General features: G+C 27.0%; 1 protein-coding gene across 2 annotated transcripts in view; it reads right to left on the minus strand.

Moving 5' to 3' along the window:
• The window catches only part of LOC132920542 (discoidin domain-containing receptor 2-like), a 158,220-nt gene that overhangs the window by 16,515 nt on the left and 119,717 nt on the right, over positions 1 to 21,988 (minus strand). For both annotated transcript variants that reach the window (XM_060983016.1, XM_060983015.1), the window contains 2 exons: positions 10,319 to 10,495; positions 6,377 to 6,510 (listed from right to left, as the gene is read on the minus strand). In XM_060983016.1, coding sequence (XP_060838999.1) covers positions 6,377 to 6,510; positions 10,319 to 10,495 — 311 coding nt within the window. The remainder of the gene's footprint in view (positions 1 to 6,376; positions 6,511 to 10,318; positions 10,496 to 21,988) is intronic.

Consider the following 21,988-nt stretch of genomic DNA (forward strand, 5'->3'; position numbering starts at 1 on the left):
TAACAACAAAATAAAGTCATTATTTTTGGTTAAAAATATTTAACTTTGTTAAAATTTGAATTTCAAATATCTATACAAAAACATTATATATATTTATTTTTTTTTATTAATTTTTCATTTTATTATAAAACGTTAATATGAGTTAATTTCTTATCTAATAAATGTAGTGCATTCTACACTAAATTTTACTAAGAGTTATTTTTATATTCAACGCGAGTTAAATTTATTAAAAAATAACGTATTATATGTTTATTTTTAAAAATTTTAAGAACTAAATGAGATTAAAACACTGAGATTTTTTCAATTTTATTTTGAGTTTAAACATTTAATGTTGAGATTTTAGAATTGAATATTGATGTAATAATATGATGTATTGTATACATGCAGTCAAATTTTTAATAATTTTAAGATATATGAAAATTGATTAAAGGTTAGTAAAATAAATGTGATAATGATTTCATCAATTATATTGGGATAAAATTATTGTAATTATTTTCAGAATTGACATACTTGATTTAATAGATATTTAAAAGTTCCAAAAAAAATTAGCATTGAAGGTAGGTTTATTATTTTGGTAATAACAGCTACGTTACTGCGCGAGAAAAGTAATAATTCAATTATGCTTATTTAAATATTTATACCAGGAGCGAATTTATACTGCGTCGCCTCTAGCCATTTTACTTTAAGCATCCTTTTCTATAGACCTCATACCGTCTACCACTAAATACTAAATTGTTGTCATTAAAATTTTGTTGCAAAAATAAATTACGTAAAATGATAGAGTGAACTAATTGTTACAGTAAAAAATGTTTGCCTATGCGTCGTTAGTATTTTCATTTATATATTTGCAATGGTATACATTTACAAAGACAATACCTACGTTAGAATTTATAAAAAATAATTATGAACTATGATTAAAAAATATTTTTTCTTTTTATACTTTTATAAATATGATGACATGTGGAATTATATTTATTTAAACATCAAAAATATTTCAATATCAAACATGTTCTTTAATATTTTATGATGTTTGTTTAAAAGATTTTCTATTTATGATATATTTTTGTTTGTTTGTAGCATTTACACAAATACATTTAAACCATTTAAAATAATGTTAAAGTTAAAAGCATCTACATTTTCAATAATCTTTTAACATTTTTAAACATTTTTTTTTTTTTTAGGTTAATATGTTTTATTAAACATCAATTTATTATATTTAACAAATAATAATAAAAGTTAAGTATATAATATATCTGTAGAATTTTAAAGTTAAAGAATAGAATTATTGTATCTACGTATTATATATTTTATAACTCATAAACTACGCGTTTTCATTCTAAAATAATATATATAATTCGTTTGTAATAATACGTGTAATGTGTATTGTAGTTTATACTATTTTTGCATTAGTTTGTATATTGTTTCACAATATTTTAATATGTTTTTTAATTTTTTTATATAATATCATGCATGATGTATGTTTGTTCGTGTCGGTTTTGATTACAATATTGTATTTTATGGCAATAGATGTATTTATAATTAATATTATTACAAGTGATTAAAGATGATTATCGGTCAGTTATACCTATCTATAAAGTGATCTTTTATTACATTAACACGGACATAGAGTTATCCAATATCCATATAAAAGTTTCAAACATGCAATCAACTACCTATATGCAATTTAAATGTTTAATATAATTTATTTTACCTGGATATTATATTATATTTTAATTGGATGAACAATAGCAAAAACAGAAAACTTTTAAATAATTGGAGAAAAAATATATATTAAATTATTATTTTAGTCCATTCGATCGTCAAATTCATTATTACAATTTTGTTGGAATTATTTTTCGTTATAATTTCGAATATTATTTCACTGGTTTTGATTGGAAAAAATATAATGGATATAAAATGACAACGAAATAATATTCATCATTGAAGGACAATTTCCTATTCGTGACGTTCTGTTATAAAAAAATGTAGATTACATCTGAACACAAGGTAACATTATGTTTCTCATTATTTAAAATGTGTTTAAATATACATTATTGTTGGTCTATACTATATAATTACTACATACAAGGGTCGGTAAATGCCTTTGTTGTTACAGTACACTCCTTAATGTCGGGTTAGGTTTATAAATTTCAAGTTATTTCAAGCAGTACCTATGAAAATTTGCCACAACACTAATGACTATAATAACGTGTAATATGCGTGTGTTACTTCTAATTCTCAAACATCGCGAAACATTTTACACGATTGCAGTTTTTGATTACCTACAAACAACAGTTTGATTTGGTTGTAAAACTTATTCAATAATATTTTAATGCATTGTTGTTTATTATTTACTATACGCATTTGATATATTCGCTAGAGCATAATATTATAGGTATTAATGAATTGTAATGTTCATTATTACTTCAAACGTCATAGTGTTAAATTGTACTGTTATACGGATGTAGGTAATACATCCTAAAAATAAAAAATAAATGGTGTTATGGTCAATATGTGCGAATGTAATATGTATCGACTGTGTCCACGTAATACAATCAACGGGTCGTGCGATATTATTAAGGTTGGTACCATCTCTTTCTGGTAAGCGTAATACACACAGACATACCGTATATCACGTCGTGTACGACATGTTTTATTCGCCTAGTAACCGTTTATTGTTGTTATTATATTTCTGGAGTAAATGAAACATATACGATTCATAAATCTGTCACTAGCATTACGCGGTCAGGCCTTAAAAGGTCTTACCTACCGCGAGGCCATAAATTTTTGTCAAAACCAAAAAAAACGAAACCGGCCGTTTAATGGAGTCTCGTGGACCCTATTTCAGCGCCCCCATATTGTTTTTACGTACATAAACACACACTCCCTCACACACACAGGCACATATAAAAATAATATACACTAGTTGGCATCAAACATAATTGATATACATTTTTCATTAAAAAAAAAAGAATTGTTTATATACTAATAGCGTATACTGCAAAGATATTAAAAATAAACAGAAAATCCACGGGGTGGATGTTTGCGCGTGGGGTTGAATGCTGGGAAACGGCAATAAAACAAAAATAAACTGCTAATCTGAAATGATGAAATGCTTATACTAAATCATACTCTTAAATTATATTATACATAGGTACTCTTTGGTATATTTGTGTAAATCAATATTTGAATAAAGTACGTGTACTTACAGAAGTAAACCCGTTCAATTAAAATTGTACAATAACTATTGTCATTTGGATAATGTGCGCATATATAAAAGATCAAATGTGTTTAACATTTTGTTTTTAAATATTTATCATTGTACGTATTTTTTGTAAATATTTTTAAGTTATAAACGAACTTTATACTTTATTATTAATAGTTAAAAATGTTAACATTCTAATTATTTATCTTTGTAACTATTGTGTCAGGTAGACGTTTCATTGTTTTTCATTTTTCAGCTGAATTCTTCAACTTTTTGTTTTACTAAATGGCGCAGTTAGTAATATAATAATTTTAAATAATTTCGGCATCATAGTTTGTATAGTACGAAATGTATGCATTGTACGTTTTGATTAATTATGGTTTCCGTAATTTATGTTATATACCTACTTATTGTATTGTTATACTATACTAAAAACTAAGAAATGATAAATGTCAGAGTTTTAATTATGACAAATAGAACGTGGCGAGAACTTATAAATGGTTATCGACTATCATAATATCATCATGTATGGGTTATTTATGAAATGTCTACTCTGTTTTTAAAGTAGTGAGTGGTCATCACACATAGAAGTTAAGTTAAATCTACAATAAATATGGGAGTTAAAAGTAAAATGTCAAGTTAATAGTTAATTCTACTCTTTACAACACTTTTTTGGGAGTCATCATGAATATATATCGCTTGACAATTATTATGAATTGTCGTGACAATAATTAAGCGTAAATTAAGAAGTATTGGTATAAAATAGGTATATGTAGTCAATCTATAATATTATAATAGTTCATTATGACTACCATAGTTAGTAGATTTGATTACCAAGATGACTTTAATTTAACAGCACCGAGCATCATTTTAAACATAAAAATAGAGTCAAATTTACAAATGAATAACGACGTTATTTTAGCTATTACTAATAAGTAGATATAAAACCAAAAGAGTGTTGATTCAACTAAAAGACAGCCTTAGCTCAAAATTGACGTTCGAAAGTGTATAAAATTGACAATCGTTGTAGTTAAGACAATTCCAAATTTATATGCATGCGCGATATAGTATCGAATTTAATATGTTTAACATTTACCTGAAATGTAAAGCTCAATTAATTTCCCTTTGAGTGAATTAAAGTTTTATTATATATTTATACGATTTACTTGCAGTACAGTTTATTGTAACTAGTTATTAATTAAATAACATATTATATAATACATATATATAGTGTACTATAAATACGCTTAACATCACAACATATTTTAAAATAGTAATAATAAAAAAATAAAATGTTTGATGTTTTGTATTTATTATTTAGTATTTTCCACTTAATATTGTTTTATAATTATCTTAAACTATATAAGTATGAAATTGTAGAAGTATTATTATTAGAATGGGTCAAGTGATAAAAAAATAATAGTGAAATAATAAGTTACAACCGTTTGCAAGATTATCTACGTTTTTTTTTTTTACAATAATAATTATCAAACCAGGGTATTGATAAAAAAAAATGATATATTTTTTTAATATCATTGACATTTTTTACAAAAAGTAAAATTTTTAATCGTATTTCACATTTTTTACAATAATTATCGTATGTAATAGGTATATAATATATATTAAAGTATATTAAAATTAAAGCAAAATATTATGTAGTAAAATAAAATTCATAAATATGCATACTCCGCTTATAAGATTCATTCGGTTATAAGACTCACTTTGTGCTGATCCCAAAGTGAGTCTTGTAAACGGCGTCTACTGTATATACAGGCATATAGCTATAGTTAGTACCTAAGTAATGAACCAATGGTTAATGACAAATTTATCCTTTAAAATAATTTAAGAACTAAAAAGTATATGAAAAATGTTATTAAAAAGTATATAATATTATAATTACATTTAATTTAGGTTACATAAACATTCATAATTATGTAAAAGGAATTAAGAATTAATATTATTACGGCTCTTTATAATAATACAAGTGTTTTTCCGTCGAAAATATTAACAATTTTAAGTTTTAACGTATTTTTAATTGTATTAAGCAAATTATTATATCTTTATTTTTTGTTCTTTAGAAACAGCCAACACAATATTATATGGTTTGTATGAAATAAAAAATGATAATTGATTATTTAATGAAAATATTATTATTGTAAACATAGGAAAAGTATAATTTTAATTGATAGGTATCAACAGTTTATAGTATTGAGTACGTAATGTGGATATTATACTTGCTTTTACAAAGTTATAATAATGATTTAATTTATTCAATATAGTAATAATAATCCTCCAAAGTTATATAAACTCAAAGTTAAAATATTTAATTGAGCTGGTCGCACTCAGTGAATACATATTAAACAGTGATTTGTACATATGCAATTACCATAAGCTTATATTGATGATAATTGTCTATTTAATGCGTATTATGTATATATAACTAATGATACGTATATTCGTAAGATATATGTTAAATCAATTTTATTTTGAATTATTCAACACATTACATATACCTTAGTCGTGATAATTATCTAAAGGTTAACGTCTCGCCGTAATAGGTTCTTATTGTATAACTGTGATGAGAATAGTGTCTTCATTATTTATATTTCATTCAGGACATGTTGACAAAACACATTGGGTTTTCATAAAACATAGGTACTAAAATATCACTATGCGAAGTTATCGGGTTTATGTAAACATTGCAAAATAAATTAAAATTATTTTTAGAGGTAAATTTTGAGTTATTCTATTGATTATGTTTTTAAATAACTAAAACTAAAAATTAAAATTATTTTTGTATAATATTATGAGGTTCATTAGCACATTATTGTTGTGATTTCTCCATTGTTTTAGGTTAGCATGTTAAAATGTGGTGTGTGAACACGCAGACATATAAGCTCAGAGTTTTTATTGTTACAAGTATATATTTACACACACACATTTATCGCGTTTTAAGGATGAAGAAGTTGTACAACATACTTCAACAGTACTTGAAACTTACGATTTTTATATTATTTCTAAGAGATCATTAAGCCATAGCCGGCAGGTTTTCACTAGTTTTAGGATTTATTATGAAAATTCCCCTTTGTAATATAAAATGAAATAACTCTAACGTGTATTTCAAATAACAACATAAAAAACATGTTCTGAGAATTTCATAAAACAACTCACCTGTACGTTTTTGCTGAAAAAATTGTTGGTGAATATGTGCACAGCCGAAAAATTTCTTACTTCGCTAAATTCGAATACTAGTTCCACAAATCCTTTTGAAAAAGATTCTTTACGCCATCCAACCCATCCGTTACCTAAATAAAAAAAATAATATGAATTATTAGACTATTTTTTATGATATTAATTTTATTAAATTTTTTTAATAATGACATTTAAGTTTAGGTCGATATCGTATAATAAAAATAATATAGTAGTAGGTCATATAACAAATTTCTTTTAGAAATAATTTCACAACAGCCAATTTGTTTAACTTTCAGGATATAATACTTTATTTCAATAATATGTAGTATCTATAGATCATTAACATTTTAATAAAATTGAAAAAAAAATGAAAGATTTTTATTTATCAATATTCTTATTAAACGACTATTTTCTTTAATATAATATACGAAAATTTTCAAAACAAGTCATCGTGGTCATCAACAAAACCATCGTGAAACATTAAATTACGATAAGTATTATAAATACAATACACGATGAATAAACATATTTTATATTTTATGGATGGCAGTGCAACATTAGATCTATATAATTTGGACATAAATAAATATATTTTTTATGATTAATTTAGGTTCTAAGCGGATGACAGAGGCTGCTGGTTCTATAATAAGATTTTTTTTACCTTTTTTTATTTTCTGTTAAATTTTTTTATAGCAGTAAAAAAGGTCAACAGATTAAACCTTGGGAGTTTAGAATGGAACATAGAATATATTTTAAGTAGCTCGTTTTTCGAATTTTCAAGTAGTTTCCAGGAAAAAAAAATCGAAAAAGTCACATAAAAATAGATAGTGAAATGTAAGTTTTTCCAGCATCATGACCGACCACTCCTTTCTGAATCATTTTTAAAATTAAATGATTCATTATTAATTTTAAATTTAATGATAATCACTTCAATAATTTATTTGATTTCTGAATTTTTCATTTTATACTATTATCTTATACTTTTATAATACAAATATATGTCGATAACTATAAATTATATACAGGCATTTAAAATAAAACCGTGTAGATATACAGAATAGTGTTATATTATATAAAAACTAATACCTTGTTATTACTATGGTTATACATTGTTATCTACAAATAGTAGCATTAATATTCAGTATTAAATTATGATATTTATGCGTTTTTTTTAAATCCATAATATCCTAAAATATTTAATATTTTAATCAATGCATTAAATATAATATTTCAATGTATGTCAAAATGCTGTGGTTGCTTATTGTATAATACATGACATAAATATTAATATATATATAATATACATAATATATTAAGAGAAAAAATAACTTTTTAAAATACAAATTGTGAAATATTTTGTTTTAATACTTTTTGCTAGGTATCTTTTTTGAATTTATTAAATATTATACCATAAGTAATTGTGTTTCTTTTACAAATATCATTATTATCTTATCAAAAATAATTTACATATGATTTGTTTTTCTTTAAATACTTAAATAATTCTTCTAGGACATAGGTATTAAATGCAAACTAGACTTCCTTAATAATACAAGAATAATTAGATGAATCATAATAACTAATAAATTAATATTTTTAAGTATTGTTAAAATAATTATTATTTAACTAATCAATATTTAAAATATACGTTATCATATCATTTTTTTTAGTCATCTGTTTTATATTTTACTCCATTGTTTAAAATTCAATTGCCTATTTTATATTTAAATTCATTTGGTAATCCATTTAACATGATTTATTTCAAAATACGTAATTAAACCTATTTGCAATTTTATATTTTAAAAACATTTTTATATCCTTTTGCTCATCTTTGCCATAGGTTCTACACACTGCATATAGTAAAAATCAATGATACTCAACTATTAGAGTCGTTAAAAAACTTTTCACAACATTTTAATGACATGTCGCTTTTTATTTTTCTTGTATGCGTTAAACTATAATTCTGTATTATTTTTATTATTGTTGTTTTTACGGCACTAGAAAATTAACGATACAATTTACTATTATTTTTAAATTATTATATATAAGTGTGAATTTAAATTTTATTTTATTTCCACGACACGGAAATTTCGGTATAAGCTATTTAGGGAGCTCGTGTGTGATACAGTCACGATGGTTTATACTTATAGTATGCCATTGTACTGTGTAAATTTATTATGACCCTCACCCCACTACAGTTATTATGGTTTTCGCATTATATACTGTATTAAAAATTGCAATGGTGTATATAACGTAACTCATATATATATATAAATAGGTATACATATATATTTGTCAGTGAAATAAATAATAATAATTATATTATGTATAAAAAAAAAATATAATAAAAAAATGGGGAGGCATGTAGTAGAAGGCTCAAGGGTTAAAGTTAAATAACTCTTAGAATGCGGCTGTGACGGGGTGCGGAGTAGAAGGGAGCCCACAGTCATTACCCGTTGTTCCATTAGTATAGTTTTTCCCCGATTTACTTTATCGTATTTCATGTCATGCTCGGAGAGTCGTAATATTCAAAATTATACGCATATAACAATATATATATATATATATATACATGCATATTGCATACAATATATACGTCCACCTCCATTCCGTTATAATGAACCCCTACGTTTCCGTCCAACCACCCGCCGTCGCCTACTCCTTCACCCGCAACGTACCCTGCTCGCCACTTCTCGTCGACCCCCTACTCCCCGTCACTGGCGGAAAATATTATAAGGCTTTCGTTTTCCGAAGTTACGCACGTTTATTTGTTATTGTTATTGCCGGGGATTTTGAAACATGAATTATTATTTATATACACGCGGAGACTGCAGCAGAACGCGTGCAAGTTTCCCGGGGCTTATTAAAACGTCCATATCATTAGCTTTTACAAACGTCACATTCCGCGAGTACAAACCGGCTGCGCTCCGAAAGTTTGGGCGCGCGGGAAAAATATTAATTGAATAAAACGGTCCGTTGCCGTCACTCCCGCAGATGCCCGCGATGTTTATAACAATCATAATCATAATATATGCGAATAATATACTGTATACTTAATACTTGTACTGTAAAATATTCTCTATATCAATATTGAAATAAGTGTTTATTATCACGGCGATAATAATAATCATCATCATCACATCATCATCATCACCACCATCATCGGAGCTGTTGTTCTTTATAGTAAACTCTAATATAATAATATATTATTGTTATTAATATAACTACTTTATACTTTCCGCCGTCGAACACAGTACAGCTGAGGATGTAAAATTATTATTCGACAACGAGCTATAAAATTAGACAGATATAATATAAGAGCCCGTAATATAATACAGATATATATATATATATATATTTACAACAATGGGTCGTTCGTGAGCGATTACGTATAAGAACGCTGCTGTCGCTTGGATTAATAATACGTGCTTACCGTTCCTGGATAATATATTTTGGAAGATGGGGTTTTACTTTTTGGTATATTTTATCGGTTAAACGGATGCCATTATATTGTATCATAAAATATACAGATTAGATTAATTAACTCTATTATACGGGTATTAGTCACAATATAGTGCCAGCGGTGCGCCGTAGTCAAAAATGGTTATTACTTTAAAGTTGAGCATTTAATTAATAAATGTAATGTTAGTATGTAATATAAACATTAAAAACAATATAATATAATGGTTAAAATAATAAAAACCCATGGTTTTGTTAATCACACAGACTTAAGTGATGTGTATTATAACTTAAATATTTTATGGAACAATTATAAAACCATTTATTAATCATAAAAGTTATATTTTGTTATTTCCAAGTTATTTTATTAGTGTCCTAGGCTACCATCACAATTCAGTTCGTAAGATAGGTACTTCTGAATAGTTCAATATAAAACTTAGCGTATTTATAATAATATTGTGTTACCTTTTCCGTAACCGATATCCATTTTATAGTTGTCCTCTCCCCGTACACCGTCGACCAAACGTCCGAGACCTCCTTGAATTTTGTCGTCACGCATCACACCGTCGTACGAAAGGTCCGCCACGTCCTTATTATCACTGGCAGATCCGTCCAACGGGATCGTGTAACTAGTTATTCCGTCTGCAAAAATATATTAAATTATTATAAATTATAATATGTGATTGTTATATACTGTAGTAGTGGTGGCGGTGAAAGTACATTGTTATTATAATCGCGTAATGAATTTTTACAAAATACATTTTTATGGTTTATACACAGAGATGATAACTTCGAACCACACGAAGATATATGTATTTAAACATCAGGCTCATGTCACATACGTCACATACGTCACATACGCCAAAAACTGTCCCGACCTTTGGGTGAAAACACCTTCGAGGATATAACAATATGCACATGATGGGTTTGGAATTTCTACGGTAGCTAAACCCTTCCTAAATAATATACAGCGAACGGAGGGAAATGCGGCGCATCCGTGAGTGATGGACACTTTGAACGTTTGTATGAAAATAATAAATAGTATTGGCGTGCGCGTATAACTATCTCTACCCATATAGGTATATTCGTATACATACACACACACACACACACACACACACATACGTACACCGCGTAATATAGGTAGTTCGTTTATTAAAAACGAAACGCGAAAAACTGCCCGGACAGCATGAAAATTTCACGTGAAAAGTTTTTAGTAAAAATAAGGACCAATGATGGTGACAGTTTTTTCTTCGGAAAAACAAACTTATATGAAGTATATAATTACATAAAACTCTACACTGCATCGCCAAACGGTAAATATAAATTAACAAGTATTGTCAATATGATTTAGTACCCAAAACCCAAACGCGCGTCCATCATTATGTCCGAATGGCAAAATAACACTATACAAATATATGTATATTGTATAATGTATATATTATGGTATATGTACGTCAGCGAGAAAAAGGTCGTGAGGCCGCGTGACGGGACCGCAAAAGAGAACATTCCACGCTGTCCGGTTACATAATGATCGTTATAGCAGATTGTTGTGGTGGGGGGAGGGGTAGAGGTGTTACGTTTTTGATGAGTATTTTTTACTGAGAGGAAATACACATACAAACACTATATACTGTATATTATTTACTATATATTGCAGACCTGCCTGGTACGAGAAAACGTTTACCTAAAATTTCGTGACGGGCGCAATATGTATGTATTATAGTGTATATAATATACATAACTTTAAATTGTACATAGCACGAACATACAGTATTTTATGTTTACAATGATATTGGCCTTAACGTGTTTTTAAATTTAAAATTTAACATCCATCACATCCCGTTGAATGTTTTTGAATAAATTAAATTTTAAATAAACATAAAACTTTAATTTTACATTGTATTATATTAATATTTGTATATTCACTTTAATAACATCGTAATAAGATTATTAATGCACTTGGGTATAAAATATATATTGATGTAGAACCGGAGTATAAAAATATACTATATATTTAATATTTATTATAATATCAAATATTTGATGTTATTTATTTTATTCGTCTAGTAACGTAACACAAGCGTGGAATACGAACAGTTTTCGTTTATTTTTTTGGAAAGTATTTTACCTGTAGAACGCGGGTTACATAAATAGCAATTATACGGAAGTATATTATTTTAATATACTATATGTACATGTAAATATGGATCATTTAAGGTATAAAGTATATATTATAATATATAATATAAAACTGGCTATCGGTCAGTACTTCTAACCCTAACCGACGGTAAGAACACGCACGACTTCTTCGATGGCAGACTTAATAAGTATATACGAACGCATTTCGTGGTAACGACGGTATGCGCCAGAATGGTAGTGCAAATTATCGCTGTAGGGAAGTCGCTGCGCAAACGATTTCAGAGAAGTGACGGTGGAAATGGTGGGTTGAGGGATGACTGAACGTTCGTTGCGGGGCGTATATTGTAAACGACCAGGAGAGTACTGAGAAACGGTAATAGCATCGACGCCGCTGGTCAATTTGTAGGTATATGTAATAATATATTAAATTCTTCAAAGCCATTGTATTTATAAAATCCAAACTCCGTGGCACGTCATAATATACGTCGCCAACAACGTAATTTTGGTGTGGTTTTTCTGTGTCAAATTTTACCAAACCTCGCACACCAGCTGTTACTGTATACAACGCAGTATAGAAAGGTTTAGTAAACTCCGACGTAGGTAGCTGTATCCTAGAAACGCTCTGCAGTGGCAGCAGCGGGAACTTTTTCAGTCTTAGAGGAAAATTGTATAATATTTTAAATACCACAGGACCGCGCCACCCCTACTATCACTACCACCACAAAACCTTCTCTAGGTTTTACGTCATAGACACCAGCGGGAGATTTCATGCCCCCCGCATTCACTAGGCTAAATTTTTCACAAATTCTAAATCATATAATCTGTACGTTTATGCATATAATAATATTATGTATTCGTGAAAAAGAAATTTATTATGAGGTATACAATCAACAATAATCTCAACGTAGATGCGTAGACCCCACGTGGTTATATTATAGTAAACCTGGCTATAATCTGAGTAAGTACAAACATTTGGTGCATTAACCACATATTAATATACCTGTGGTAAGTACCACACACACAAGCACACACATACAACATATATATATATATATATCTATTTATAACTATTAACAATTATATTTTGAATATAATTTAAATTCCACGGAATTACTTGATAGAGATCCATATATCCAGTACTTCAAATAGTCGCTTCATTGGTTCCAAGAATACCCTATTATAGTCTATACCGTCTGGAAACCTCGTTTAAAACGAGACGCGGATATATTATGTGGTCAAATGTATAGGTACGATTTATGAAAACTTGTTCGAAAAAATATTCAAAAGATGTGTGGGGAAGTATGTTCATGAATAAGTCTTTGTGTATAATATTATTAAAACACATTATCGGGAAAATTAAAAAACCCACTATTGTGTGAATGTTTTTTTTTTTTGAAAAAATAAAAATTATCAAGCCCGTTAGTTATAAGTATAATTAAGTATACATTATAGTAGGTATCTATTTAAGTTCGATAAAACTTATGAATAACTTACACGACCTACATGCATATATCTCAATACACCATTCCATAATTCAAGACATACCTACGTGTGTATTTACACAGAAATACAAAAGTATTTAACAATATTTTTGCATTGTTTTTAATCATCTGAATACAGTGGCAATGCATGAGTGTAAATAATAGGTAGGTTAAATTTTAAATTGCAGCTATACTATATGGTATTAAGGATTATAATTTAAAAACATTTAATCAAATGAGAAAGATTTTTATGAACGTTTCAATAAATTGTGATCTGATACTTTGGGTTAATGATGAGTGGAAATTATTATAAATATTAGACATTTTTATTGATTTTAAATTAGACAATTATATAATTAATAATAGAATATAAACATAGATACGTCACATGTAATTAATTGGGAAATATGAAAAATTTAAGTTTTTTAAAATTTCTACACAACTACGTAGTAATTTGTCATTTTAAAAATAAAATTAAAATGAATGGATATTTTTATTAGCAGTATTGGCTAAATCAAATTTTATAATTGTAGGTACGTAGGAAATCGACTCAAAATCATGTCAACCATTATTTTATCACAAAAAAGTATAATATATTTTATATAATATGTATCATAGAATTTATCTATATTGTAGTTTATCGAAGCTCACCTATCGAAATATCATATCTGAGACTAATCACAAATTATATATAAATATAATGTATATATACAAGTTCGTACATTAATTTGAGGGTTGGGCTACAAAAATATAATAGTGACATTATTTTTTCCTCTATTTAATAAATGTTTTCTGACCATTCTATAAATATATTTATATTGTTTATTTCCTAAGAAACTATAGGTGTAACGAGTTAGAGACTTCCATCGCTATAAACAGTATAAACCGATTATTATCACGAATAATGCACATTCAAAGTATATACGTCAAGTTGTTTTTATCTACTACTAAGTTTTCTGAAAACTACCGTTATTATCTTAAGCTAAGTTTTCCAAACAAAATAGGTGAGCACATATTTTGACGTCTTAAAAACCTGCCAAGAGATTATCCATTTATCGAAGAAACTGTTTTGATTGTGATTCAAACTTGTATGTCTTTGACGAAGTTTGCCTTGGTAAAATATCCAAAACACTCGAAACCAGAAACAAGTCAACTTAAAGCGACAAAGGTTCAGATGTAGTGCTTAAGGGTATTTGTTATAAGATTAATCGTATCATCTATTTAATAATAACTTAGGCCGTGATCTAATTTCATATTAAAAAGTATTCTGTTATGGTTTGCTTGTAGATAATTTATAATATAATAGTAAGTACCTACATACTTACGTTCTAAATTTTGTAAATATCCATTTAAGTTATAACATATTTTTTTAAATCGTTTAATCCTCGTTAAACTATTAGGTAGGTATTAAATATTTTAATTTAAAAATCGAGTGATTATTTTATTTTATTCCATTCTTTGTACGTATGTTTGTAAGTGTCTTTAATGGATTAAAATGATTAAATCATTATTTATTATTATTATTTTTTAAATTCATTTGATTATAACATTATTTATATTTATTTATCATATGTAAATAAAATTAAAGACAATATTTTATTAAATAATAAGCGAATTAAATATTAACTAAACTGAAAAATCTAAGTATTTTTTATCAAATCTATAATGAATGGCAGATTTACTCATATTTGAAGTGATTATACAATTAAATTTTATAAATAGGCGTAGGATAATAGCCAATATGATAAAGCTTTTCTACACATGATGTAGTAGTTATTTAATGTGGATAAGACAATAAGCTACCAAAATTCAAAATGATCTAGCTCTAAAAATAATAGCATGATTGTTTTCGAAACAAGGAGTATGAAAAATCCGATCATCTTTATTACAGTTTACATTACCTACAAAATGTCAAGTTCACCATATATCTGTATAATAATTATTAACTAACTACATTTGTCCTATTAGTCACACTTTAAATTTAAAAAAATAAATATTTTTGTATTTATGACAAAAAATATAGATAACTTAAGTCAAACATTCGGCTTTATAACTTGTTTAAATAATAATAAAAATCAAATTTACCTTTTAACTTATCTACTTATTATTATTATTATTAATTATTCTGATTATTTTATAGGTACAGGATTATACGCATAGTGCATTACTTTGTGGTTATACGCATTTTTAACGTTTGATGATATAGTTATAGTTCTAACGTACCTACATAATATATATTATAAATATATAATCAATAAATAAAGTAGTTTACACCAAATAAAATATTAAACGAGATGATACTTTTTTCATACGCACTAACGCACTAGCTAAATATTTTAACTATAGATTTATGGCACATGGCCATTACCATTTACATACTGAGTTCCGCAGTAAATAATTTAATAAAATCTATTTAAAATTTAATATACCCGAATGATTTTACAGTCATTAATAATATATTATTTCATGAAATTCATATAGGCTTTTCAGCAAAGTTACGACGTTTAACTTTAAACTTATATTCGTTTATATTTTTCTTTAATTTTAAACAATATCATTCACTAACGGTGTGGCTTTATAATTAAACTGTCAGAAACTTAAGCCCAATAGCTTCACTGAATGGAAAATCGAACATAACCTCTTAACTTCCAGTTTTAATGATAATGGTAGAAAAAATTTAATTTTCAAATGTCAATCAATATGCGTTTAATTTCCGAGTCATCCAGATAGAAAAAGTTAATATATATATATTTATATATAATTTAATAATATACAAGTTTTGAATGCAACGAAGCAGGAATTTGTAAAGGTTTAATATAAATTCTTTAAGTACCTTCTGAAAATAAAAATAATAATAATAAAAATTACAAATAAAGAAAAATGTCAATTGAAAAGTTTTGATATTATTATATAAATATTTTTGGCATCTTTATAAGATAATGCTTATAGCCCAACAGTTTATTAAAGGTCAGTAATAAACAAAATACTAATGGTTTTTTTTAAATTTTAATTATCGAGCCAATCTTTTTTTTTTACTCACCACTTTGTTTATATCTTTGTGCAAGGCTTCTGAATTATTAAAATTTACAATTCCATTAGGTTTATTTTTTTACTGAATTGAAGATTCTTAAATATTTGATACATTCAATTCGGAAGAAATCTACAGTAATATATTTTATTCTTGTACTTACGACCATGATGTAAAAAAATGGCAAATGTTTATTTAATACATACCTATCTTTAATCTTATCTATAATTATTTTGACGAATATTCAGTAATTTTGAATTGTCAATCCATGTACGATGCAATGTAATTTTCTTTTGACAATTTGTTTATTGCCATCGTATTTTTAAATTAAATTTTAATATTGATAAATAACTAAAAATATCAATATATCTAACCTTTTTGAACATATTATATTCTTATATTTTCAACAAATTTAATGAGTTTATTTCAATGCAACTTTTTTAATAACATTTTCAGCTTTGCAGCACGAAGTTTGTTAAATAGTTTTTCTTTTCTTTTAAATGATCAAATATCATATGGAAAATACGTTTAGGAATATTTTATTTTTTTATAATATTATAATAACAATATGATAATATAATATTTTGATAGGTAGTATTTATATTTTATATAATCATTGTTTGAAAATAAACGTAATATTTGTATTAAAATCGTTGGAACAAGTGTACAACGTTTGAGATTTATGTGTGATATTAATATTAACGTTCTTAAATTATAAATACAAATTACTTTGAACAAACACGCACAGTTTTTTTACTATTGCAAAAGGTCAATAAGGGGGTTATTGTATGTGTATTGAACAGTAACAATAGAGTTTGCTTTAAGAGGCTCATAACACGGCCGTGAACCAGAAACACGGACTTTTATATTAAGTTACCCGACAAAACCAATTTGTGTTCATCGGCGAAACGGACAAGCTTAAGTCAATTATTCACTTTATTATTACCGTTTCTGGCAAATGCGACCACGGTCAAAATGTCCAACGATCACCTAAATTTCCCACACAGTTTATTAATTAGTCAATCGATTAATTAGAGGGCTTTCTCCGTCAAGAACTTCGGTTATCGAATTACGGCATCTGAATGATGTGATTATTTCCGTCATTATATGTATGCCCTTGCTAATAAGATAGTATTTTAAAGTGACCTGTCAAATAATTGTAATATATGTAAATTTTTGCAGAATTGGTTTCAGATTGCTTCATTTGGACGGTATAGTACGGTACTCATTTATTCATTTAGATGATACTCTTTACATATAATATTACAAACAAAATACTATTACATATTTATTGACAATAGATATTAGTGATTGGAATCCTACTGGATTGGCTTTATAAATTGGTTATATTTACTCAAAATGTAATCATATTATTGTTTAAAAAGTGAAATATTAATAAATTACGTGCGGATAAACGATTTCAAATTGTTCATATCTACGCCGGTCATTAAAAAGAAACACGAAACACTTTTATCGCTAATTTCCTGTTAGTATTACAATTTAAATTGAAAACTACTGTCTTATTCTTTCTCTATTGATTATGGCTACCATTGTTGCCAATTAATTAAAAGCAAAAAATATATATAATATATAATATATATACGTACACCTATTATAATGGTTTTTATATATATATAAAACGTTAGTCGCCTAAAAGTTTGCATTCGTTGAAACAATAACACAGGATTGAAAAAATACGAAGAGAAAGAAAAAGAACCCGTCCACCGACAGGAAACTTTTCAATTACGTTTGCACGCAATGGCTAAGTTTTTCATCTTTTTTTTTCTTCGACTTGCGATTATTCTTCTTTTTATTATTGTTTATTCTAATTAACGATTAATATTGGTTTTAAAATTCATCATCATAAAGTATAGTATATTCGAATTGATCACTATACACAATAATGTAAATTATATGCTGATTTCAGCAAAAATAAAGTTGTGTTTCTTACACAAAGACGTTATCGTAGATGTCTTTTTAATAATTGAATATACATGGTGAGTTCTATCTACATTCAATGATTGTACGTATTACTAAGAAATGGAATCATTCGACCAACAATTTATTAAAAATGAACGTTAATTTATACTTAGATATTTGTTTAAAATTCTAAAAATATATTAAATTGTTGATACATTATTTAAATAATGGTGAATGGAAAATTAAATGTTTACTTAATTTTGATTTGTAATTTAAATTAAATTAAATCAATAAAAGTGGATAATTATAATTACATTTTCTAAAAAGCCAGTCTAAAATATAATTTCAACTTAGATTAGCATATTGCTTAGGTATCATTAAATTTATCAACCCGAGGATTTTATTTTATTTCAACGTCCCAGTGAGCTATTGTTAATAGAAAATTAAGCATATGTAGTTACACTACATTAGTACATTTATAATTTCGTAAGTGGCTCGTGGGACTTAAGTAATTTAACACAAACTCTCTGGTTACTCAACAAATTAAAACAGTTAAAATACGGATGGATTTTCACAACTTTTATCAAAACAATAAATAATAATGCATATTAAATTATTTTTCAATAATATTATAATTTAAACAAAAAAAAAAACTCTTTTATTGATGTAATAATAAATTATAATATTATATTTTTACCACTGAAACGGTAGAAATAATAATAATAATAAAATTCATATGAAAAAGTATTTTTAATTTAAATTTTTTATCATAGTAGGTATCTACAATGATAGATTATTTATTAGAATTAATTATTTTTATTTCTTATACATCAATTACATGGAATGATAAGTTTATTAAATTTAATACGAGGTAATATATATACAGTTTATATTTAATAGATAATAAATAATTATTGAAGTTTTTGAATATTTAATTTATTGTGTAAGAGTATAGGCTATATTCTCGTATTTTGTAAAGTTCGAATGTTTCAGAAAGGTATTTATTAAGGAAAAGTCATCGAAAATATCAGATTAATGGCGTCAAATAGTAAAAAACGAATAGCAGAATTATTATATAAAAATAAAACAATATAAATTAATAATTTTCAAAAAGTAATAATAGTATAGCGCAGTTTGATTCAAATGAAAGTATTATCATACAATATGATATTTTAAGTGAATTATGATGTTTTTTTTTTATTTATCATTGGAATTCGGAGTCAATTAGCCGGATCATCTCAATTATTTTCAATATGTTTAATATCTGACCAACCGACCCTTTTCAACGTCCGGTTAATATAAGCCAACACAAGCCGCATTATAATCCGTTAAGGATTTGACTGTATCAGATATATGCACCAGACGAGGGGAAAAAAATTCTAACCCCAGGTAACTGTTAGGGGTCGAATACTGGTTATTATTTTGGCGTTTGCTGAAACTTTGGTACTCGGAGTAGTGTACACCGCATGGTGAAACGTGTCCAGCGTGATTAATCGAAATTCCGGTCGGTTGTTCAGTAGTAGAATATTGCGAACCGCGGTGTGTTTGCGAGAGAAGGGGTAGATGATGTTTGTTACGGGGTGAAAATGCGTGGCCGTCCATATTTTCCTATGTTTTTGTCCCGGTATAGTATGTATATTGTATATAATATACTCTACAGTATATACAGACTGCTGCAGTGGTACACAGACAGCTGGTTAGTCCAAAGAAGTATATTGCTGTCACGTACCGAAATCTCGTATCCATATATTGCATTAAGAGCCAATTTTTTCCCCTCTTTGATATTATTCTAGGTTATAAATTCTAAAATGAATTATTGCCGTACCATGAAGAATCAACAAACTTAAATGAACATCCTGCCAGCTCTTGTTGCGAAGTCGATCTCTGCCGAAACGCTGAGCAATAGAAACTGCAATACATTTTTATTTTAAAATAAGAGTTATTGTAATTTTGAATGTACCACACGGATTTGCACTTACACGTACGATTATATGGGACAACAATTTATTTTGATTTCGTACCAATGTCAATGCTTTGATGTCAAGCAAACATAATTATGATTGTGTATATTATATAAAAAGTCTATAGTCATAAGAATAATACAATATTAAACACGGGTAACTACTAAATACAATATCTGTGCATTGAATTATTTAATAATAATTGGACGGTAGTTATACATATATATATATATGTGTATGTGTGTGTAATCGAGTCAGTATATAACGAGTTCTATATATGCTATAGGAGCTCAGACAATTGAAAATAAGGGCAATACGCTTTAATCCTTTACAGTTATATTGATAAGATGGACAAAGCACAAAGCAGTCACCACGCTGTATGCGCAGGAGGGATATACTTAATATGAAAGTGCAATAAAAAAAGAACGCTAAGGAACGCAAAAAGGGTTTTTGTTAAAACGAGTAAGCCTTTGGGGGTAAAATTTCTTGTTAGCCACAACTATCAAAGGTGCCGGTGGTAAATGTAGCGGGAAAATAATATATTATTATATCAATAGTCTTTTGCGGACCAAAGGCTTTTAGATGCCGTACACAACGAAACACGTGTGGGAAGAATTCAACTGGGTTTTGGTAATGGCCAATACGTTTTCGGCAAAAAAATTATTAGATAAAATAAAAAGGGGTGAAAAAACCTTTCACCTGTTATTATCCAATTCCTATTTTCCATTTGTATTTCACTTTCAGCCACCGACACGTATCTATCGGTAAATATCAACAGAATAGAAGCTAAAATCTCCGAGACACGTGCGTCATCCATTTATATTATAGGCAGTACAAACAATAACATTTTTGAGTTTTGATTCACCAAACAACGCTTGCTAAAGTACTTTTGTATTCTGCATATTATTGTTTGTATAAGTAAATCTTGCAAAATCAATACACGCCATGTTTTCATTTTATTTTTTTCGTTCTCGCATGCAAATTCGATTCTAAACTTATGTTTTTAAATAATATTGCATGGAATATTGTAATGGGCTAGGTTTGTATAGTATATTTATTATACGAGTGCATATGTAGAGTGTACATACGTTTTATTTTTATTTTTTGATAAATAAGAAAAACACATTGAAATATGATTAAATCTTTGCATTGAAATGTATTTAGAGTATAAGAATACCGACCGACGTATTGTTAAAATATAGTACACAGTTCTATAACAATATGGCTTAGTTTTAAATGTAAAGACTAAACTGTTATTATTTTTAAAAAAATCGATTTGTATTTGTATGAAAAAAAAATATGTTTATAAGATGGCGAAATAGTTTAACCGTGTCTGGTTCAATAGGAATTCGTGTAAGTAGTATATAAAGGTGGTATAATAAGGACTTATCACAAATGCATTAAACTTTACACTTACGAAAAATGTAAAATATGGTATGATAACAAAATATCTAAAATTTTTTTATTAATAATATCGATTTCAATCAAAACTCTTACATCGATAATTTCAAGTATGATAATATTGCTGTATCATTCAGTTTTATTTTACACTAAAATAATGACAAAATTGATTTTTATTTTATTTTGTGGCAAAGAACGAGTG

The sequence above is a fragment of the Rhopalosiphum padi genome, chromosome 2 (assembly GCF_020882245.1).
Source record: "Rhopalosiphum padi isolate XX-2018 chromosome 2, ASM2088224v1, whole genome shotgun sequence".
NCBI lineage: Eukaryota > Metazoa > Arthropoda > Insecta > Hemiptera > Aphididae > Rhopalosiphum > Rhopalosiphum padi.